This window comes from Myzus persicae, unplaced genomic scaffold (assembly GCF_001856785.1).
Source record: "Myzus persicae strain clone G006 unplaced genomic scaffold, MPER_G0061.0, whole genome shotgun sequence".
NCBI lineage: Eukaryota > Metazoa > Arthropoda > Insecta > Hemiptera > Aphididae > Myzus > Myzus persicae.
In genome coordinates this window covers 161,510-185,130 of record NW_019100758.1, presented here as the reverse complement: position 1 = coordinate 185,130, position 23,621 = coordinate 161,510, and the positions used below count along the sequence as shown (strand labels likewise).

The 23,621-nt window shown below is 27.2% G+C and overlaps 2 protein-coding genes across 2 annotated transcripts in view; one reads left to right on the top strand and one right to left on the bottom strand.

Moving 5' to 3' along the window:
• Positions 1 to 23,621, top strand: part of LOC111042827 (sex peptide receptor) — a 212,975-nt gene that overhangs the window by 67,593 nt on the left and 121,761 nt on the right. The gene's annotated exons all lie outside the window — the stretch shown is intronic.
• LOC111042820 (dynein regulatory complex subunit 3) lies at positions 10,904 to 17,116 on the bottom strand. Its single transcript, XM_022327516.1, has 4 exons — positions 16,296 to 17,116; positions 15,725 to 16,231; positions 15,220 to 15,438; positions 10,904 to 10,931 (listed from the first exon to the last, which is right to left on the bottom strand). Exons 1-4 carry the CDS (start codon positions 17,114 to 17,116, stop codon positions 10,904 to 10,906), a joined length of 1,575 nt encoding a protein of 524 aa, XP_022183208.1.

Here is a 23,621-nt window from a genome sequence, read left to right as displayed (position 1 = left end):
GTGGAAGGGTTGATCATCACGTACTGTGCAGAAAATTGCCACTTTATCGTATGCATGCTATGGGTAGGTACCCAGTGACAATAATATTATACAGGGCGACTCAACAAGCTTTCTATCCAAAATTCATTCCCTTAAAAAATGAATTTATTCTAATTCTGATTTTTGAATTTTTAAATATTCAATTCACAGACAATATTTCAAATTTTTCGAATTCTTCAATTTTTTTTCCTATGCCGAGTGTGTGGTGGCTGTACAAAGTTTTGTTTTTCAAGTGAATATCTCCTTTTTTACTGTACATCATTGAGTGGATAATTTTTTTGAGAAATTGTTGATGTCACTAGGTAGTTAAAAAGCCAAACGAGGAGTTTCTCAGTTATTAAAATGTTTATATGCTATGGATATCGGTTAATAGTCTTTAAAAATATTTTTACAAAATCAAAAACAAATTAAGTATTGGATCTAGTATTTATCATATTTTTACTACTTTTACAATTTTTTTATCTTGGACATAATATCCTTAGTGCACAAAGTTAAATAACTAGAAAACTACTACAATTTTGAATTTGATACTTACAATTTTTCAAAAAAATGTTTAAAAATTATTGTTCTTATTTGGAAACAAAACTTTGTATCTCCACATAACGCTCATTTAATATTATAAAACATTATAAGAATTTAAAAAAATGGCTTTACGTTTATTTTTAAATTTAAACCATCATAATTTTGGAATACTGCATTGTCGAAGAAAAATGGGATGAATCACTCTGTATATAATAAGTACACCGATAACATGCAATTCCAACAATTACATAAACAATATCAATCTTGTACGGTTTACCATCGTGTTATTTTGTTTTCAGTTAAAGTGTGAGTGCTCGTTTTGATAGTCTTAGTCTATCAATGATACTGTATGCATTTGACTGGTGGAGAATCGGTCGGAATAAAATTATGGCTGGTCGCAGTGTCTTGCACCGATAGTTGTACAGCGACATTTTTATGAATCTTAACCCGGTTGACCCGGTTCGCTTCGATGGCGTCATTTGCATCCCGTGATAATTTTTAATACTTTGAAATATCCCTATTCGAATTCCTAAGAGCAAAACGACCTGTTTTTGTGTTGCAAATAATGCAAACGTTGCATCTATAATGTTTTATGATAGTGACATTGTGCACGGTATGGCATTTATAAGCAGTGAAGACTTGCTAAATACACGACAACTCGACAACTGCAGTGACTGCAGTGCAAAGCGAAATGCTAGAAAGAGACACTCGGAGTTTGAAGTACCCATTAGGATTGTACATCTTGGATCTCAAACAGTATAAACTACAAACAAATGGCTCGATTACTGCATTTATTTTCATGAAACAGTTTAATAAATAATTATTTATTCATACGATTTGAAATAATTTGCACCGAAAATATAAAACCAGTTATTAATAATAAAGTAATACTTTGTATTCATGATATTAAATTTATAAAGGTATTATAAGTACTCATAAATTATATTTAGCATTTATTTGACTATCTTTCAATCAGTTATACATTAAAATTAATTAAAACTGTTACTCACAATATATCCTACAAATGCTTTGATTCATTCCTCACTTGATTATAAACCTGAAAAAGAGCTGAATCTGATCGCAGTTTTATTATTCATTTAATAGTAAAAAAAAAATTAAAATGTATAATATTTCGTAATACATACTATTTTATAGTAAGATAATGGAAAAAAAAAAGACAGTGCTGTTGTTAAATTGCATATCCAATGCGCCGTGTTATCATAATAATTGCATTATTCAAATTATACAAATAAAAATAAGGTAGTAATTATTATGACTTTATGAAGTATTTTATTTCTAAAATACACGATAAATAAATTACCTACATGTTATGAAATACTTAGTGACAAAATTATCCGTATAATAGCCGAACCACCGCTGGGGGAAAAAAGGGAAATTTGCATTTTAAAAATTCCGAAAACACCGAGAGCTCCTTGCATATCACTACTTTTATGGCCAATATACACATCTATTATTTTTTTTACTTTTTAATTAATTAAATTTTTTATCCCAATTCAATCAATATACAAGAAATTATTTAAATACCAAATGTCTACAAATAATACTTAAAACCATCAGAAATATATAGTAAACATATTAGGATCCCAAGACTGTTATTATTGTAAAGTATATTATGAAAAATTGTTATAACGGAAAATTTACTCACATTTTCAAGAGTTTAATTAATTTCATTCATAACAAAATACTAGGAAACTCGCTCCACGTTATAAAAGTAGATTTCAAGTGTAGGTACATCATTATTGAGTAAGTCACTGTAATACATTTATTAAATTTGATCTCAAAGATCAGTTGGATAAATACTTTAAAATAAGAATAAATATTTTTATACATTCGTTGTTTGTAAAAAATAATAATAAACTTTATGAAGAGAAGTTACGATTTTGTTCTAAATTTTTTTAGGAAGAAAATAAACAAATATAAAGTTGAAATTTTTTTTTAGTTTTTAACTCTTTTTTAACTCATATTTTAAAAAATTCTCTGAAATTTTTACCATTGCCCATAGGACAAATAACTTACGATTTAATAAAAACAAACTTCAAAATTGAAGATTGAAGCGATTGAACTGCCAGGTACAATTATTTTTCTCCTCCCAATATTAGTATCCAATAGATACTTATTGAGGCGAAATACAGTTTTATTTTAATAATACATTTGATAGAAATTACATTATAATTTATAATATAATAATACTTTCTATGAATTTAGAATTTATTCATTACTCTGGTATGACTGAAAAATTTAAACACAATTTTCTTGTAAACTCGTATAAAGCAAGTTTTTTTACTGAATTTAATATTAATAACATAGTATGTATATTAAATATATTTTTTTACTTAATTCAGTAAAAGTTTTTGATAATATTATGTTTTTAGTTATCGCATATATTAAATATAAATATTCGTTCAATTAGGGGACACGAATAAATTCAAATTTGTTCAAACTTTTTTTACAATATTAGTTCTCGCTTGGTAACTATTTTTGAATAGAAAATTCTAAATTTGTGTCTCAGGTCTTATCTCGGAGATTTATGTTCTCATCATCCTGTCCTAGGTTGTCGTTAGCTGGCACTCCGAATTCAAAACTTTGAACTGAAAACTTTTTCAGAAAATTAGTTACAATTTTCACGAAATGACGTACATTTAAAACCGTATATTTTAATTTTGTAACCACAGTCCTTACCTCCTCAAAACTAATGTTCTTATCATTCAGAGGGCCCGGTAATTGACCTTCATTATATTTGATCTTTTTATATTATTATGCATAATATCGTACAAGAATAATTATTACGTTTAACAAAAAATAGTCATGAAGTATTTTTGAGTTCATATTTTATACTCACCATCTACACCTTTTATAGTGCATAATAATATAGTACACACATATTTAATATAATATTTTATTGCTGTATCATAATATTATAATCTCAATCCAATTTATCGTCCTGATACCATTTTGCTAATTTAGTCAATAAGTTTGGAAGTATTGGTAATATCTGTAAGTACGTTATATGATGTTTTCTAACATAATATCTAACTGCTCAGAATACACATTTATAAATCATTGTCAGGTGTTGATTTAATGTTTTGATGTACTTGTGTATTATATACGAGAAATTATTTCTTATACTAAGACGCAGTATTTTTTTTATGTCATGCTGTTAGTACATTTCCTTACACATAGGTTTTGGTTATGTGATGCACACTTAGGTACTTAACCTAATCGATTGTATGGTCATAATTTAATTCAGAATAAATAATATTATTGTTGCTCGTGTTACACAGATATAATAATAATACTTGAATTGATTCTCACTATGATGGAAGTTTTTCCCTTATGGAAGACGATCTTAAACAAGATTAAAAACCATAAACGGCCTTTTTTTTTAAATTCCATTCATTTTGCTCATTTTTGTACGTATATTTTTGGTATTGTTTCTTACCATAACCCGTAGAGTCCGTATAGTCCGAGTACATATTTAGCAACCTAAAACATTTTGTATTTTATAGTATTATTACGACAAGATCGTCTGTGTCTCTAATATTATTGTGAAAGAATGAGTAATCAGAACTAGAAGAGCCAAATATTTGTTGTGAAAATTTTTTTTTTTACAGTTTACAGTCGAGTGTAAAATATCAGAAACAGAAAATAATAGATATCAGGGCTCAACTTACTATTTTACCGGTCAAAATAAAATGTTATGTCTCTTTGATAAACTCGATCCTATTATACACCAAAACTAATTTATTGTTTTTTCTGCATTACAAGATGAATGAACGCCCTTTGGTATTGTTCGTGTGAGAAGTTTGACAGGGCCCATTGAAAATGAACAACCTTATCAATAAATCAATGAACTCCACGCGAACGATGTCTTTTCTATATTTCCTATATCGTACATGTCCCAATACCTACATAATATAATAAATATAAACATATATATAACGTTGCTATTCCTGAATTATATTTCAAGTATGTGCTGACCTCAAAATATGATATAACATATAAGTAAAGTGATACATCATATTATTATAGTCATAAGTATAATATTTATAAATAACTTTTTGTTGCATTGTTTGTTTTCTATACAATAATAATAATTATCGATGGTATTTGACAAATAAAACAGTAATATTTCAAAACAAAATCATCGGCCATTTTGAGCAACAATAATACGTGATAAATGTTGAAAGTGAAGACAGCCAGCTGTCATTTTAGGGCAAAGAGTTAGCGTCATGAATACGCATATATTTATTCACTTCCGGAAAATCGAAAATTCACAATACAACTCGTGTTTGGTGAATCGTATCGAAATTTTTTGGCTTGACTTATAACAAATTCACGAAGAAAATCTAATATTTTATCGAGTACCCATAATACTCTATAAATATTTAAAAGAACGAACCTTTTTCAGAACTGAAGTCCGGTTTAGGTTTAAATGTATCTGCTCATCCAATCTATATAATATTATTATTGTTGTAATGATGTAAACACGTGATATCAAATGTCCCCTCCGTATTTATAGTCGGAATATCTCCCATGTTGCAGGAGTTTTATTGTTATTAAGGAAAGTATTGTCTACGAACAAGTTTAAGGCTACTTGAAATAGTAAATATATGTTTGTCGATGAAAAACCGGCATTTTATTAGTGAATCCTAAAATGAAAATACGCTTGATAATGTGTTTTTATTTTATTATCGCCAGGTTTCCCGCTTTTAAATAAATACGAAATCCTGTTGTAGTATGTTGGATGGAATAACTATGTTTTGCGGTGTGCCAACAAAAGTTATTTTACGCTTGTTAATTTTTATGATGACCATACACGACGTGTTAACTACCACGAGATGACAACGGGCACTACAATGTTTATGCAAATCGATAATAATAACAATTATTGTGCATTCAATCAATCCGAAGCTAAACGCTTAAATGATATATTTCATACAGTGGTCATTAGGTTTAGCTGCTAACGATCCGTAACGTAATTGTTTCTAATGTTTGAGATACGAGTGTGTAATGCATTACATAGTACATACAATTTCCACTGTATTTCTCTTACGATTTATAAAATGTATTTTACTTACCTAAAGCAATAAATCTTAAAATTATTATAATAGTTACATAAACAATGAAAACAATACTTTTATATGTAAAGACATTGTACTTAAATATTATTTTTGAAGTATAATTGTTATAGTAATAAGTTTATCGTGTACAATATGACGTACGACCGAAATAAGAAACGATTACACACATTGTGAAAATAAAAACGAATAGGGACCAACAAGATGTATAAATTATTTTATAGGATTTTCGCGATTCTACGGAGTTACGCCCCACTGTTAATAGAAAAATAGAAATAATCACCAGACAAGAAAATAATAACGAATAAATACTAACGAAATTTCGATTATGTTATTTTGTACAATTGTCGTGATGCTATGAATCTATGGAAGTAATAAAATTCAGAGCAATGCGAAACAGGATTTCAATTCATGCTCCAGTTACCCAACATAAGGATAGCTACGAAACCCCTAAGAACATACGTCCATTTTCTTGTTACACAATTTTTTGTGCGCTGTAATAATAAATGAGATTGTACAAAAGCAGAAAGATGTAATACTTTTTATACATTTATTACAATTTATCCTAAGAAATTTAGGCCAAGCCCGTAACTTGTCTGTGTAATCGAAACCTCTGGAATATACATAATAATATCAGCTGATAAAATGCCTGCACTACGCTTTAATTCTTCCACCGTACATCGGAAAAATCAAAAACAACCTTACTACTCATATTCTGTGCCAAAGAATTACTGTCGTAAATTAGTTAAGCCACACTGTTATATGTTATTATGTAATTAGGAATTTACATAATTGTACTCCTAAATCTTGAGACAATGAAAACAAAATGTACTATGCTATAGATAATTTTATAATTTTGATCCAGTGGTACCCAACATGTTCCATCAAATTGATGCAATTCCAAATAATTCAATCTTCAAATCTTCAAAGTTTTTAGACAATTTTTATGTAGGACAATTTTTTTTCAGTGATTCCGTATAATATTTATTAGTTAAACATGATAATATGTTCGTGGTGGTAAATAAACAAGCACATAAGTAGTAAAATAAATACCTCAACTCAACCTTTCATTGGGGAATCATCATGGTTAAATAGTGACCTAGATTTGAACCAGTAAATTTAGCCTGTCCCCACTACCACACACAAAAAAATCTATAGAAATAAAAAATATTTTGCGATTTATTGACAAGGGCTTTGCATGAACTTCCATTACCATATTATGAGCCTATCATAACATATTGCATAGTTCACAATATTATTGTGTAATACTCCAAGTAGGAAATGGACAATTGCTCAAGTCCTAACTACCGGTACCTAAAAATAACTTCGCAAATGTAATGATTCGGTATATTGTTGAGATAATAAAAATTCAATTCATTTTTCGGTGTATCCCGTGCATACACTGTAAGCTATCGTATTAAGGCATAAATTCCAATTGGCAATAAAGTTAATTGGCTTACATATAAAAGAGGGCTTAAGTTATCCATTAATAATAATAATTCATTTGCTGGTGTATGTAAAATAGATATTTTTTTTATTTTATTCAAATGATAAATACATTGGGCCATCCCATAGTATTTTTCTATACAATAAAATTACCACACATATATGTCTATATTTAAACCAATAAAACCGTAAATAAAACTAGTAAATACCTAAATAGTATAAACAATACTATAAATAAATAATTTATAGTACAAATATTAGTCTGATCATCATTCACACAATGGAAATCAATCATATTGTTATTCAAATATCTACAAAAGTCGTTTATTAATTCTTCAATTAATCTACTCAATTAAAATAAATAGTCCAAATTAGTGATTGTAACTATTAATTTAGCATTAACAAATATATATAAAAATAGTGATAGAACGTTTCAATACAATCGTCTTTTTAATATTTCATGTTTTTATTTACATTCAAGCCAAACTAATTATTTACCATATTGAATTCACGAAAGAAGAATAAATCTTATTAAACAACTACTGTCAACTACAAATACAATGCGTTAGTTTGCTTTACAAAATGTTAATGTTAATTTCAGTTTAAGTCAATTGATAAAATATAATCAAATAATATATTTAAATAATTATCTATTATAATCTTGTAACAGAAACTGTCACAAGTGTAATACTTGGAATACAATAATATAAGTAATTATTCATTACTTTTTTATTTTATTTCTTGATATTTGTCTAATGAATAAGTATTTCCATTTTTTTTAATAAAGCAACAAGATTAAATATTCAAATTCATTTTTTTCGAATTCTTAGAACACGTTTCCACACCTGAAATTTGTTTACAAATCTAATAAATAATAATGCACAGAACACTATGCTTTAACAAAAACTTTTCCAAATAGACACTTGAACATTTTTATTTAAATAAGTAGTTAAATATATTTAGAAATAGTTTGTATGCGATTGATAAATAGAGAATGCTAAAAAATAAAAATATTTTTAATTTAAGTTGGTAGGTATTTTTTTAAAAAATTTATATTTGACCCGATATTTTAAATCTTCGAGAATAATTTAGACTAAAAATTATTGAGAATTCCGTTATATTCTTATTCAAGATTAAACTAAATTTTAACATGCCTTATTTATTGCGATAAATAAAATATAATCGATATAAATCATTACGGTATTATTCTAATGCAATCATTTTAAAACGTATTTCATTGAAATAGGTGCCATTATTGGCCAATATTTGAATTTATGAAATATTTAAAATATATTAATTATTAACTCTGACCTGTACTACACATTTTCCATAATCTGCCTGATTGCCTATTTACTATGAATTTAAACTGTTACACATGATTGATAGTCTTTTAAAAGATTTATATTTACTAAAACAGTATATTTAAACATCACTATATTTCATATTTTTTTATTCGACAATAATAAATTATAATGTGTCGAATTATTAAAAAAAAATTATTATTATCCACTTCTCGTGTCCTCGTGTTTTCGGTTCCTATAATATTTGCTAAAAATTTTACTTTATCATATTATATATAGGTATAGTTTTTAATAGCCCACATAAATTGTATTTTATATTTTAATAACTGTAACAGTTCTAAATGGGTTTAGTTCGTAGTAGATACAAGTCCCAAACATAATTTCAAACACGTTGTTAAAATACGGTTCGTGTAAGGCATTACACATTTTATCATTTCACTTGAACTTTTAACTTGATACAACGAATAAGGAAATCAATATAGTTATACTTGTCTTGCGGTCGGAATTATTTTACATAATAGCCATAGTATCTGTTTATTAATTACAATTGAATTCACCCACTTCGCGTATATGTACATGTATTATATCTGACGTGTTTCGAATGTCGAATTGCCGTACACAGTGTTCATTTTGTGTGACGAAATTGCACTATTCAGAACCCGGTTACCCGAAATACTGCAGTGATAGTTCCCTTTTATTCGGAAGGCTTTTGGAGCGTTTTAAGTTCCCGGAAAACATCGGAGTGATACACCTACCTATCACAAATAATGTGGATTTGCGGAAAAATCCTTATTGCGTCTCACATATATACATTTGGTACCATCGGGACCTGAGTAACTTTGTTGACATATTACTATTGTCTTGTTTCATACGTGTGTGCGAATGTTATTTAATATTATTGTACGTATATTGTGTATGTCGATATCCCAAGACGCATTTGGCTGCGATCAAACCACAATATGGAGCCAGGTGACGCTTGAGAGTGTAATAACACTAATAACGCATGTTATTTTCTTTTATGTCCAGACAAAAAGTTTAATTTAGTATTTCGACGATACAAACCTCAGAGGAAATAAAACAAATCCCAACAAACATTATACGGACATAGAGCGTCGTCATCTTTACCTACGATACATATTATGATTATATAGCTTTAAATACATTGCTTTGAGTTAGATTTTTAAATAAAAGCTATAAAAAAAAAAATACATGGCTATAGGTACCTACTATGTATTGCTATAGAACTATATAATAATCAAACAAGCAAATTTTATGATAATATATTGTACTGTATTATGTAAAAACTACAGTACTTAAGGTGAGTGATTCTAATCTATTTCGAGTTATCAAAATCCAGTGTTTATCATCGAAAAAGTTCAACATTTTTATATGATATTTTTTATCATGTTCGGTAAAAATGTCATCATTTACGAATAGGTATGATGGTTTTTTTTGTAAAATAAATTTTAACCTAAATATTACAAACACAAATGAATTCAAACGATTTTAGTTCATTTAAATAATCTAGTCGCATTTTCTTTTAGTCAATATAATTTTCTTATGACCAAAACAAATTACATTGATTAAATTGAACTAATTTTAATAAATTTCCTTTGTGGAAAAATATTTTTACATACACTTTTTTCACTAGCACCTCACTAGTTTTAATCTAAAAATGTATTAGAGTACACATATATTGTCTATGACTTTTAAACATGCAATGTGTTAAATCTGTTAGGAAGTAATTTATTGTTTGTTTACCGACTGATAAATGGATTTGTTTTTTTTTAACTATAAATTATACACCTAATTAGAAATAATATTTATCTATGACTTATGACAACTAGATGATGAATAAGTAGGTATACTGTATTATTGTGCATGTCATATATTATGCACTATACATAAGGTTTAATAAAATAAACAGTATGCACTTTCACATATAATAGTTAATTAATATTATTAGGATAACGTCCGATGTCACAACAATCATTTTACCGTAGTAATAAATATATATTTTTTCAATACTTTTTGAGCATCAGAACACTTTGAACCAAGTTTTTGATTGCAAGTATAGATTGTTTTTAATTCATTTTTATTTCGCTTCTTATTAACCACCTTAATTAAAATATTGAAAAAAATACACATAATCTCTTGAGGATTTAAAAATGTAGGTGCTTGAGATTTATTTTATGAATCACTAAAGAATACTTACGAGCTGTTTAATTAAATACAGACTTCAGCTTTCTGATTTTTTTGTCTTATAACAAGTTTTAAAAGTTTAATATTATAATAAAATGCAGACAACATATAAAACATTTCCTTACAGCATAATATAATAACAATAACAACAATATAGGCATATAATTATAATATTACGTAGTACCTACCAAATAATGTAATCAATGAATTTAATTTATTGTAGCTTTTGTATGAAATATTTAACAAAATAAAGGCCAATTTAATAATACACGCATTGTTAATAAATCTGCGTTGTTATGTATTATATATTTTATTGAAGACGCACTAGAGTTTAATACGTCTTGTTCGTCGACATTCATAAATTATTAGGTATAGTCTCAAACAGATCAAATTTGATCAAAGGCGTTGGATATTAATTTCATTCATTTCGATTGAAAACAAATACAATACATGCATTAATTTTAACATATTAAGCACTGTTAGTTGTCACTATTCGTTGCCTCTGACGGTGAAATATTTCAAATTGGTTACTAACCAGCTATATTAACTAATAGTCACATAGGTACAACAGCGTCTTTCGTATCAAGTTTTTTAACCAGTGATTCCTTCATAGACTGTGTTTTTGTAAAGTCTTGTAAATTGGTAGGTTTTTTAACGTTTCGACAAGCAGTAAATGTATAAATAATCGATGAATATTATGTCGTCAATGTTTTTTTTCCTTCTGGATAATGGGTGGGGACCAGTAAACGTATTACCACCCAATTGTAATTAGTACAATGCGAATACATGTTTTTTTTGTCTCTGAAACCGCGTCTTGAGTAAAAAGTTTGAGTCAATAAAATTTAGCTGAAGTAAGACGTAGAACTGAATTCCAAAACGAATTAGTATTACATATTACAATTGCACCAGGAAACTTTCGACAGTCAAGATAGTCAATTTTTTGTACTTCATTTTCGACGGCAATACTAATATGTTTGAATGTATTTTTTCTTTATTAAATCTGAGAAAACAATGGCCATTGGGTTATGATGTTTGTTATGCACACATCCTATAAATTGGTGATGAATAAAAAATGTCAGTAAAATTTCTCGTAATTTTTCCTCTGTCGAATTTATTTCATAATTTAATCGTTTTATTAATTTTTAAATCGGTAGTGTGATTATGGACAATTTTTCTAGATGACTTTTACAACTTAGCGAGACACATTACCCAAAATGTTTATACCCAGCTGATTTCAGTTTGGTGTAGTAAATTGAAGTTATGTTGGATATTTGACTTATTTATATCGGGTGCTAAGTAAACTAACATAAATGTGATATAAATTTGGTTGACTGTGTTGGCCATCAGCTACGGGAAATCCATGTAACGACAGTTCAAGTACTTCGTAGTTTATGTAAACTACGTTCTACACTACGGTGACTATTGAGAAGACAAAGTTGGACGATAATATATCTAAATAACTTTAAATCATTAAACGTAATTACCCTGATCCATTTTTTACTACATAGTATTATGTTAAATTGCAAGGTTATGTATTTATTTACGTAGGTAATATTATTGTTTTTGAATAAACGCTAAAAATATATTATAGTAAAAATAGGCTTAATAATATGTATGATTTGTTAAAAATAAAAAAGTTCTGTGGTTTCAGCAAAGGTAATATGTAATAATAATATGTAATAATATGTCTGCTCAATTTTCATAATAAATATTAAATTATTTGATAGAAATAAATGTATGTGGTTAACAAATTAGTTTGTCATTTTTATTGATTTGAAATCTTACCTAAATAGTACTTTTTTAGAGATAAATCAAAAATGTCTTAGTTTATTCGTGTAAGAACAACAAATGCCAAAACATTTTCGAAGTAATACCAGTAAGCGTGGTCTAAAGATTAAGAGAGCATGGCTAAATCGACCTCAGCTAAGCATCATTTATGGCTTAAAGGTACTTAGGTTATTGATTTAAAGTTTGATCACACAACAAAAATGTAACGCTCACTCATAATTTACTTTACACATACATACGATATTTGTATTCATTATTCGCATATTTAACAGAGAGAACCCATCAATTGGCTTTATCGGATTTTATATATTAACTGAATTGTTTTGCTTTTGGTGATAAGCCAGATATGGTGTTCTTTATTTTATGTTTCCAAAGATTCAATTGCTATCCAATCTTTTTCGTCAACATTATCTAGGTTTACGGATACGTTTTCAGATACGTTTTATTTTGTAATGGTATTTCGATTTATTATAGTGATCTGTGCAGGCAGTGTGTTGTTACGGAAAATGCATTGTGTATATGAGTTTCATTTTTATCCTAACGCCAGGCGATTGAAATTTCATTTTATACTCACTTAGAAATAGTGCTGGAGAGTAGAAAGAGCCAACAAAGATTTGAATGGTTTTTTTACCGAAAAATTATTAATTACGTTGAAAATTTTAATCTGCTAAATTTTGCAAACGTGTAAAAATCCTACACAGTATTGTGTTTTACTTCGTACGTATGAAGTCTATTTTAAAAAGTCAAGATTTTTCAAATATATTTTAATATAGTTTACATAGTAAAAATTATGATTATCAGTCGACTAATAGACAACTTTAAAAATCAAGTTTTAAAATAACAAAATTGCACACATTGCCTACCAAAAAAATACACAACTGTTGACACCAGTATATAACAGCATAATATTGTCAGGGTTCATTGTTAATTATTATATTTAATAGTTGTATTTTAAACTTTGAAAATAATAAAAAAAAAACAATTGCAAGCTTTTAAAATTTAATTACTGCAATGAAATAAAAAAACAAGAAGCCACTCTATTATATTTAGGGTGTGGGTGTGGGTGCACCTCAACTTGAATAGCTTATATAGAAATTGTATCTATATATAGTTATAATTTTTGTATTTCCTATAAAATAAAAACTTATTTGTAATTTTGCATTGAACTGTCAAGCTTTTTACCTTTCATAAACATTTTTATCAAAGCTTATAAAACAACTAGCAACAACTTTACATTTTAAATTCCTTAATAGCTTAAAAATATTTTGAACATTTCAGTGATGTGTTGGATAAAAGTTTAACGTTTAAATATTTTATGATCAATAACAAAATAAATAAAATCTTTATAAAATTTATCTTAAATAACTATTTATTTATACCGATATTTGATTTTCAAACTATCTAAGTATTTAATTAGGCATTACACTTAAATTTTGTTTAAATTATTGTAAAAAAATTCTATTACATTTCCAAGCTTAAGGTTTTAGTTTCTTGTATTTGTTTTTTGGTAATGTTTCTACCTAAAGCATGGACATTTAATATACGATTTCTAATAAATTTTATGTATTTTGAACTACAAAATAATTTGCAGGTGTTAGCAATTTATGTACCTATATTTTAATAATTGATGTAAAAAAAGAACGTGCTGAAAAACTGGTATTATATTTCAAAGTCCTAATTAAAAAAAAAAACATTTTATTAACATTAATTGAAAAAAGTTAAATACAGTTTAACATTTCAAAAGTTTATAAATAGATCAAAAAACAAAAAAATACTGTTAAAAATAAATTTATATCGTGACAACTAAATGGTTTTATATATAAATTTGGTAAGAAAATATGTCTTTCTATCCATCTCTGATTGATTTACCCCTAAAATAAAATCAATTTCATCATAAGCTAGTTTTGAGTAAATATTTAGACATTTTTTATTCTGTTGTTATTTTGATTCTTTTAAAATGTATTAGAATCTTGCTATCAGAAACCATTCTTAAAGTTGAACATTTTAGCATTTTTACTACTTCTAAATGTGAGTTTAGTCACACAAAAAAAACATCTTAAATTAAATAAGTGTATCACCCTACGAAAAATCGAAAATAATCACATGATTAATCTTGTAATAGATTTTTATTCCATAAAAATTAAAACTATTCTACAGTGAAACATTAAAAAAAAATAAACCAAATCAGAATTTAAAAATAATATTTTGTTCAATTCTCTCAGAATCAACTTAATAATTAATCAGATCTTGATAAGCTAATGTTTCAATAAAAATATATATTTATTTATATTTTGTTTTAATTTCATTAATTTCAGGACAGGTATTATGCCATCGAAGGGGGTAGGTATTGTTTTTATTGTCTACATTTATTCATGCATTTATATGGCATGTTCAATTCTACCAACATGATTCCTAATTCATGTTATATTATTCCTAGTTTGTATTGTATATTTGGCTTATATGAAAAACATGAATACATTAACCAGATTACAATGTGGGAAAAACAAACAGTAGCAACTAGCAACCCTTTTAATCGTTTAATGCTGTTTATTGTTGTTTAAACTAGACGATTTTCTCAAAAACAGTATGACATGTAATATCATTGAAATAAACGGCTATACTTTTCGCCATAAATAATTTTCTTTGAGAGAAATATTCGTTTAATATTGCGAACATTATTCATAAACTATAATTTTACTTACAACACTTTCCTCAGTTAGTAAACAGTTGTATGTGTAAATTATACTAAAATTTAAATTTCCTGTACTTATCGTATATTTTTTGGATAATTATTAGTTCTTAATATTTTTCCAACAGTGCATTATAGTTTTCTTAAAGCTTTAAGCCAAGCCGATACATTATCGCTATATTTTGTTATTTCTTCAAATACCATCCAAAATCTTTGCTTTTCAGAACATTTCAAGTCTTCAATTGATTTTGCAGCCCATTTTTTTGCATCAGAAATGATTCTTTCTTCTCTCTTGTATATCATTTCCAAATGTTTATCAGACATTTTAACTGCAGCATCATTTATTGCAAATCTAAAAACCATTTGATTTTTTTCAAAAAAATATTGTTTTTTTATCAAGGTTTAATATTCTCATCTTAATTTTGATACAAAGAATATGAAACATACAAACCTAAATATGCATCAATATGCATGTTGTGATTTTTTGTTTATTTAATATATAAATTTACTTAGCATAACAATTGTTTATAATACTTTCATGGTCATACATATTAATCTTAGTATTATAATTGTGTGAATTATGTTCTATTATATTTAAATTAAATTCTTTATCGTTATTTTTATGTATTAGGTCTCACCTATTTCCAAATTGATTAATGAACTCCTTTGGTATTACTTTTATTGGATTATTCACTGCCAACTTAATGTTCTCACTCAATATTTCAGAGTAAGTACTTACAGTTTCACGCATATTGAAAAATATTGGCACCAACAATTCCAAAAATAATTTGAGTTCCTCTTCTACAATGTTTGTATATTTGCTAATCATGTCAGTGATGGATTTATTTATATAAATGTTTTTTTCGTGTAATTTCCTTTTCAATGCAATTATCTCGCATTCGGAAACATCTATGAAGGTTTCAATCGAAAATTGTTCACTTATAGGTAAAATTGCATCAAAATCCTGACTTGTGATTTTTTCATTTGAATCGAAATCATTTGATTGTTCATCGTTAGGATCCATCCTTATTCTTCTTATTTCTTCAAACTCTTTAACAATATCACGGCTCTCATAAGTCAATTTTCTTTCAAATCTGTTATGACTCATTTTAAACTTGGAAAACATCTCATCTCTCACCGTTAGCCTGAAAAAATATTTATATTAAAATATTTTCTCATTTTATGTAGCTAGGTACTACATTACAGTACTTTTGTAGACATGTATTATACAAGTCCATTGCACTATCGGTAATTTGTTTCTTATATTTTGCAAAAGCCGTCTTAACAGTTGAATTCCATTTACTCAACAATTCGCCATCAACATCTTCGTAGTATAAATAATTGAAAAATTCTATACCATCTGTTTCGATTAAAAAAGCTTTGTGTATAATGTCGGAGTCTCCCAATACTTCTGAACCCGCTAAACTGTATTCATCGTTTGTTTCAACAGGTAATGATCGTTCCTCAGCCGTTACATGTTTATTATCGAGATATATTAACTTCGGAAAATGATCGACAATTAGTTGTCTATTATATTCGGTAGCTGGATTGTTTGAAAGTTCCATGCACTGTAAGTACTTGAAACGTTTCAAATAGAATATTTGATTTATGTCATTTATCTTATTATGGCTTATGTAAAATGCTTGCAACTGTGTGCTGTTATCTAAATTTTTCAATTCGGAAATATTGTTGCCACTCAAGCTTAAAACATTTAACTTTGTTAAATGATCGAGATTTTCAATAGTTGTTATTCTATTATGCGATAGGTTTAGTTCTTCCAGCTTCACGAGACAGTCAAGGTTTTCGATTTTTTTGATTTTGTTGTGTGACAGTGTCAAACATTTTAGATTTGTAACCAATCTTAACCCAACAATGTGCACTATATTTAAAAGACTTAGATTTAATTTGGTTATAATTTGCCAGTCAAACTCTTGTTCCAACGACAGTATGAGGGCCACCTCTTTCGAACATTCATGTTTCAAATATGATTTTTTAATAATCTCAGATGAAATCACATGTGATTGGTTCATATTTATTTCACTCAAAAGTGAAACACGCCAAGTTTTAAACAACCTGAAACTATACGTATTGATTAATATATTTAAATTAAGATCGTTGTTGTACAACTTACTGAGTAAAACTAATATTATTTGCATATAATTATCCAACTATTAGTATATTTGTATTACAAATTGATTTGTTTCTTAGTTACTGTTCAATATCAGAGATTTTTTCAGTTTTATTCGATAAACATTGCTTAACTTAAAGTGTTTAGGGTTTAAATAGAACATGTTTTGCGAACCCTCAATATGAAATTTTTATCCAAACACAATCATTACATTGTTATTGTTACAATAAAATCATTACCATGGTAGTTTAGAAATTACACAATAGTGTAGGAAATTAATTTCGCATTATTTAATCAATGAGCTATGAAAATGTGGAGCACATTTTGTCCGTGATTATAGTATTATTAGGATTGGGTAAACAGATATTATTTTATTTGGTTAATGTTGAAATGATCACTCGTAACTTTGACAACAAACGTATGTCTATGGATAAAAATTATTTTAGTGTTGAATAACCTTATCTTTAGTGGTTAACTTTATATTTTTAAATCAGTAAATCACTCGGTTTATATGAGGTAAAACTTTAATATCTGAAGCACAATCTTCGTAGTTCACTAGTTCGTACATTGAGATGTTATGTACGTGTTCGGTTAAATCAAAACAGGCTATATGTACCTTACTTTATTATTTTTGAGTAGTTATGGCACACAAATTGTACCCAAGAACTTCGAAAAGGAAGGTGAATTGGTTTTTGCCACAAATAAAAGTCGACGGACAATAAAATAAATGTTGTAATATTATTATGTCGTTTAAATTGTATAAATTCTTGTGCAAAGAGTTAAATCAGAACATTATATAATACTTTACCTACGAAATATTTAGAAATAGTAGCTCATCCTACTCCTCATCCTTCTCCTTATTTTTCTGTTATAGATACAACATGGTCTTAAGTCTATACTGTTCGGTAATAATGCTATGTTATTAGGTTAATACTTTTGTTTAATCCTATATTATGTTGTATGGTCAAAAGAACAGACCATTGGGCAGAACACCAACAAGATAAGACAACCAACCACTATATTTGGCAACATTTACTTTATTCCTTATCTGACTACATTAGACTGACACCCAAGGCAGTGTTGATAAATTTACTCCCCTTGCATAAAACCTGACTCTACTTAATCCTAAAACCATTTGAAATACGGTTGTCAGCTGATTGTATTCATCGAACGGATTCTGATCATTAGCATAATTAACAATATATTTTGTTACAGTTATAATAATATAATATTATTTATAACACAAAATATTATGTGTCGTATAAGGTAGTAGGTACTAAGAGTGCCATTCGAAGATATGGTTTTTATTTTTAAATTTAAAATATGTCTCATAATATAGAACTATCCAAATCACGGGCTACGGAGGTTAAATAACCAAAATAGCAAATGCTAGTACTTCCACTTCCCCCCCCCCTAAATACTGTAACATATTATTTAACGAATTTATCTACTGATTAGGTCAATAGTTATTAATCATGGAATTATTATCTAATACATATTGATTATATTGATTTTATAATGAAATATGTTAATTTACAAGTGTATAGTTATTACTATAAATCAAACTTTGTACAAAATGTTTTCTCTTAAATTAATTAATTTAATAATATAAGTGAAGTGTCAGCCATTAGTATTGGTTCCTCGAAATAGTAAAGACCTCGGTCTAATGCTTCTGGGGTTATTGGTTTAACCAACGAAAAGAAAGGTATTACTTACACTATATACCCGTAAGCAGTATACGTATTAATTGATATCTCTTCATCAACCGGTATTGCGTTCATAAAAAAAAAAAATTCAAACAATACTTGACGGTTATAAGAAGTCCTGTTTATTTGACTTGAAAAATGATCAATATTTTAAAGTTGTTGAAAAAAAATAAATTATCATTATCAAAATCCAGTTGGTACTATGATAATATCAAGTTAGATTAATAAATTACAACACACTATATTTACTACTACCTATATAGATCTTTATCAGTGTTATTGTTTTATGTTAATTGTATAAATAATAAAATTTAATGCAAATAAAAAAACGTAAAAGAAATATAAATTTATATACCTACCTCACAAAAAAAAAATGCATTATAATAACAAAAGATATGACGTATTAGGTATATAATTCATTAGAAACGTGAGCTGTTTTATGTTAAATGTCAACCATAACCTGTGCCCGTGACCAGTAACCAGTCACGTGACCAATAAAATAAATTTATTTTTGTGTAATAAAGATATATAATTTTCACCTTAATTATCTTATTCTATAATTAGTTTTATAGTTGGAATGACTTATTTTTCAACTATCTTAAGGCATTGTTCATATTATGTAATATAATATAATAGCGAAATATGGCAAAATAATTTTAATTGTATCATTAAATGCAATAATAGTTAGTCAGGGTTTTACAGGTATAATTTATCTGCTAATAAATAAACGGAAAATGTTATACACAAACTTGATGAAACATGGTTAGAGTATATTATATTATTATGGCTTATATTATTACGCTCGGTGCTTTTTATTTTCTCATTACACGTAGTTTATTTTTTTAGAAGATGGTTGAACAATTTTAAGTAATAAACTATTATGAACGTTTTGAAAAAAAAAAACTGTACAGGTAATAAAAACTAATTAAATTACGGTAACGTATATACCGTTGTACAACACCCGCGGAGTATAATATATAATATTATAATAGTATTATACTATACGAATTATTATCCTGTGATTTTCGAGTAATTTTTTTCATTTTTAATAATGTGGTAAATGGTAATGGACTTTTTATGATCTCCACCGCGGGAAAAGTGTGATCGCAGATTCCTTTAATACACGTATAATTAATAACTATAATATACAGCTGTGTAACTAAGAGGATTCGAAAGAGCGGTCGGTCGTTTTAGTGTAAATACATTTGGAGCGGCGGGTGGCTGGCAGATAAAATTTTTAAAAGATAAATAACACCATATACAACTAACGTGAGGAGTTTAATTTTAAAAAGACACCTTACACAAACTGTGCAGCTGGTAGAAATCATTACATTGTATCGATGAATTGTAATCACCGGGCAGAGAGTATAGAAAATCATGTACCTATTGCAATTGAAATGCCTTATAAATGTGATGATTATGGCCTTGAATCAGAGCCTGATGATGAAAAGTCCACCGGCGAGGAGAGGCAGTGATGTTCTTTTCAGTCTTGGATCAATGTGGTAGCATATTTAGTTAATCACCACTAAGTACAACGTAATGTACTGTACCTTCGTATAATTTTATTTAACTGTGAGTTAGTGGGCGGAGGCATGGACACTGGAATTACTACGGGGTTCATGATCTCTACAAGTTTTTTTTTTCAAAAACAAAAACAAAAAAAAATATATAGGTATTTCTATTCGTTGTTATAACAAACTGCAGATGCATATAAATAAAAAAGTATTATCGGGCTTACATCGATGTTTCTTTATTATGTTAGATGGGAACGAAAATAATAAAAATCTAAAATTATATTTTTCTCCCAAGAATACATTAATTATTTAATTCATATATTATGATAATCTGTTTTCAAATAAGAAGAAATACAAATATAAATAGCAAATATCGTACTCGAGTGTCAGAATCGAATAAAATAAACAATGAGGGTTTACGATTTTGTCGACATTTATAAATATTTAAAATCACTAAATTATTAAAACCACAAAGTCGAATATAAGTTGACATTTTAATACAATGGACAATATTTACAATACATATTGATATTACAAAGGCAACTTTGAATATTTTATTCATAATATTGTACGATTTAAAAGTGAAAGAACAACCCAACTATTAATCCTATCATCCAATCATGTAAAATAATACTTTTATTTTACATTGTACCTTTACTGTTTCAATAATATATTTCTAAAGATTCATTTTAATATACCAACATTTGTTAAACTCATCTAAAAAAACATCCAAACATTTATTTTTTGTATTGTATTATAATATATTTTATTCTAACCTAACCTAATTTTAAAATATTCAGTAAATTATTAATATATTTTAAACAATAACAAATAAATGTTTAACAAAATTACATAGAGCTTAAATTCACTTAATTGAGGATTCAATTATGAATACCTGCAGTATATTAATGACACTAAAACAGTAGTAGGTGAGCTGAAATAATAGCAATTACAATAATTATAATTATAACAACCATTTTGCATACGGTTGTATAAAATAATAATAATAATTGATAAATAAACATTTCCTAATATTATCTTGTTATAACATGCATTACGACTACATGCTGTAGGTACAACCAAAGCATTGAACTTATCAAAATTAAAACAATAACCGATTTTCAGCCACACCCATAATATTGAAACTCCACTAGAAAAAATATATACTTACAAAATATATTATAGTACCTGCGTCAAACACGTTATTATTATATAACCTACATTACGTACCAATTGGACACAAAAAATACACCCACAAACGATGATTTCATGTCAAAACAACGACTGCCTGCCACATCGTCTAAAAACACCGACTGCAAGCACAACATAATATTGACCAACGCAGAATTTATAATAATATCCCCAAAATAAATGTACGTCTTCCATGTTAACTTGCAAACATTATTATTGTTTCCCTTGGGGTCTTCTTGAAAACTCTTATATATAGAAGTAGGCGTCATCGCCAGCACCGTTCAATCACAAAATATATTATTAACAAAAAAAATCGTAGGAAATTTAAAAAAAAAATAAAAGAACAAAAAACCTTGTCCAATGTCGTAAATCAAAAATAATAATAATATGGGTATGTGCACTCAACTAGTCCGAATCAATCTAATAGAGACCCGGGGGTAACTTAACGAAATTCCAGATAAAATAGTCAATGATATATTTTTCTTAGGAAATAAACTCTTTTATAGTGTACGAGAAACAAACAAATAGTATAATATACATATCTGTTCAGACCTGTCAAATACAAACACGTTGTAGTTTTCGGAAAGTTCATTTGAAATATCGATTTTGTTTACGTCAATTTTTTTTGGCATCGAAAGCAATAAACGTTCTTAAAAATAATTTTAACACGTTGAACTTACTGGCCACTCATTTTAATTTTTAATATTTTATAAGTGTTTAAATATAATTCATAGAGGCGATAAATGATTTATTAAAATGTTATTTATGTATGTAGGCATTGTTGTTCAATTAACATATTATACATTATACAATGTAAATAATTCATAAAATATAATATTATTAACTGAATCCAATCTCGTCACTAGAGTAGGTACCAAATTGATTAAAACCAAAGCCCAATAATTAAAATGGTATGCAAACACGATGTAAAATATATTTGGAAATTGAAAATATTGCTGATATGTTTAGTTTGTTATTCAAGTGTGAATTCAATGTGAAAGCAATAGTTTTTAGTGGTATCATAGGAATCAACATTTTATAATTTAAAATTCAAATTTTAGCTTTGAAATGTTCATATTTCTATAGTTTTCAACCCATAAAACTAATATAAATTATAAAAAACATGGGAACGTGAGAACCTACTGCTCTACTGTACATTAGTTGTTATGTGACTGGCTGTATTATTTAAGAAAAAAAGATTAAATACAATCTATCAATTCATATAACTAAATATATTCTATGATATTATTGCTATTCAAGTAATTTATTTTGCTACCTATTAGACATTAGTAATATAGCTTAGTACGTCGAATTAGTTTTTTTTCCCCCAAAACATTGAATTTTAAGTTTCATTGTTGTGTATAAAATATAACAAATGCGTCAATTTTCAAATCCTCGTGAAAACTATTTTTAAACTATGGTGTAATTATAACTAAAATTGTTTTTCTTCGTTTAGATAATTTTTAATTTCATCGAAACTTGAATTAAAATGTATATAAAAAAATTTTAAAAATAAACTGACGCCTGTCAATCATTTTTTCTTTCGGCATAAACTACTTATTAGAAACCTTGCATTACATTTTTAAGTTTTAGCTATATAAATTTAACATATTATATATTATTAATAAATAAAAAAAAATGTAAATTGAATAATAACAACTGAATGTTCATGTATTAAAATTTCAAGCATGTTTCTGTTTTTCTTTGTTATTTTTAAATGTACTGTTAGTTTTCTAATTTTGACCTTCCAAAGTATCAACTAGCCCTAATTTTCAACCAGAAACCGCACTCAATGTTAAAATTCGAAGCATTTTTACTGCCCCAATAGGTGACACAAAAATAAAGAAAACAATAAACCAACACACATCATTGTAAAATCAATACATTCATCGCTCCACTCATAATATAAAATAATATCAGTACGTTGGAAAAATAATAAAAATATGTCGAAAGTGAAGATTTGTATGAAAAACCTAACCTAACCAGGACAAAAATG

Coding starts and splice junctions, on each gene's coding strand:
- LOC111042820 (XM_022327516.1), bottom strand. CDS start 17,116: ATGAACCAATCACATGTGATTTCATCTGAGATTATTAAAAAATCATAT. Junction 16,232..16,295: donor TATAATACATGTCTACAAAA/GTACTGTAATGT, acceptor ATATTTTTTCAG/GCTAACGGTGAGAGATGAGA. Junction 15,439..15,724: donor ATTAATCAATTTGGAAATAG/GTGAGACCTAAT, acceptor AATGGTTTTTAG/ATTTGCAATAAATGATGCTG.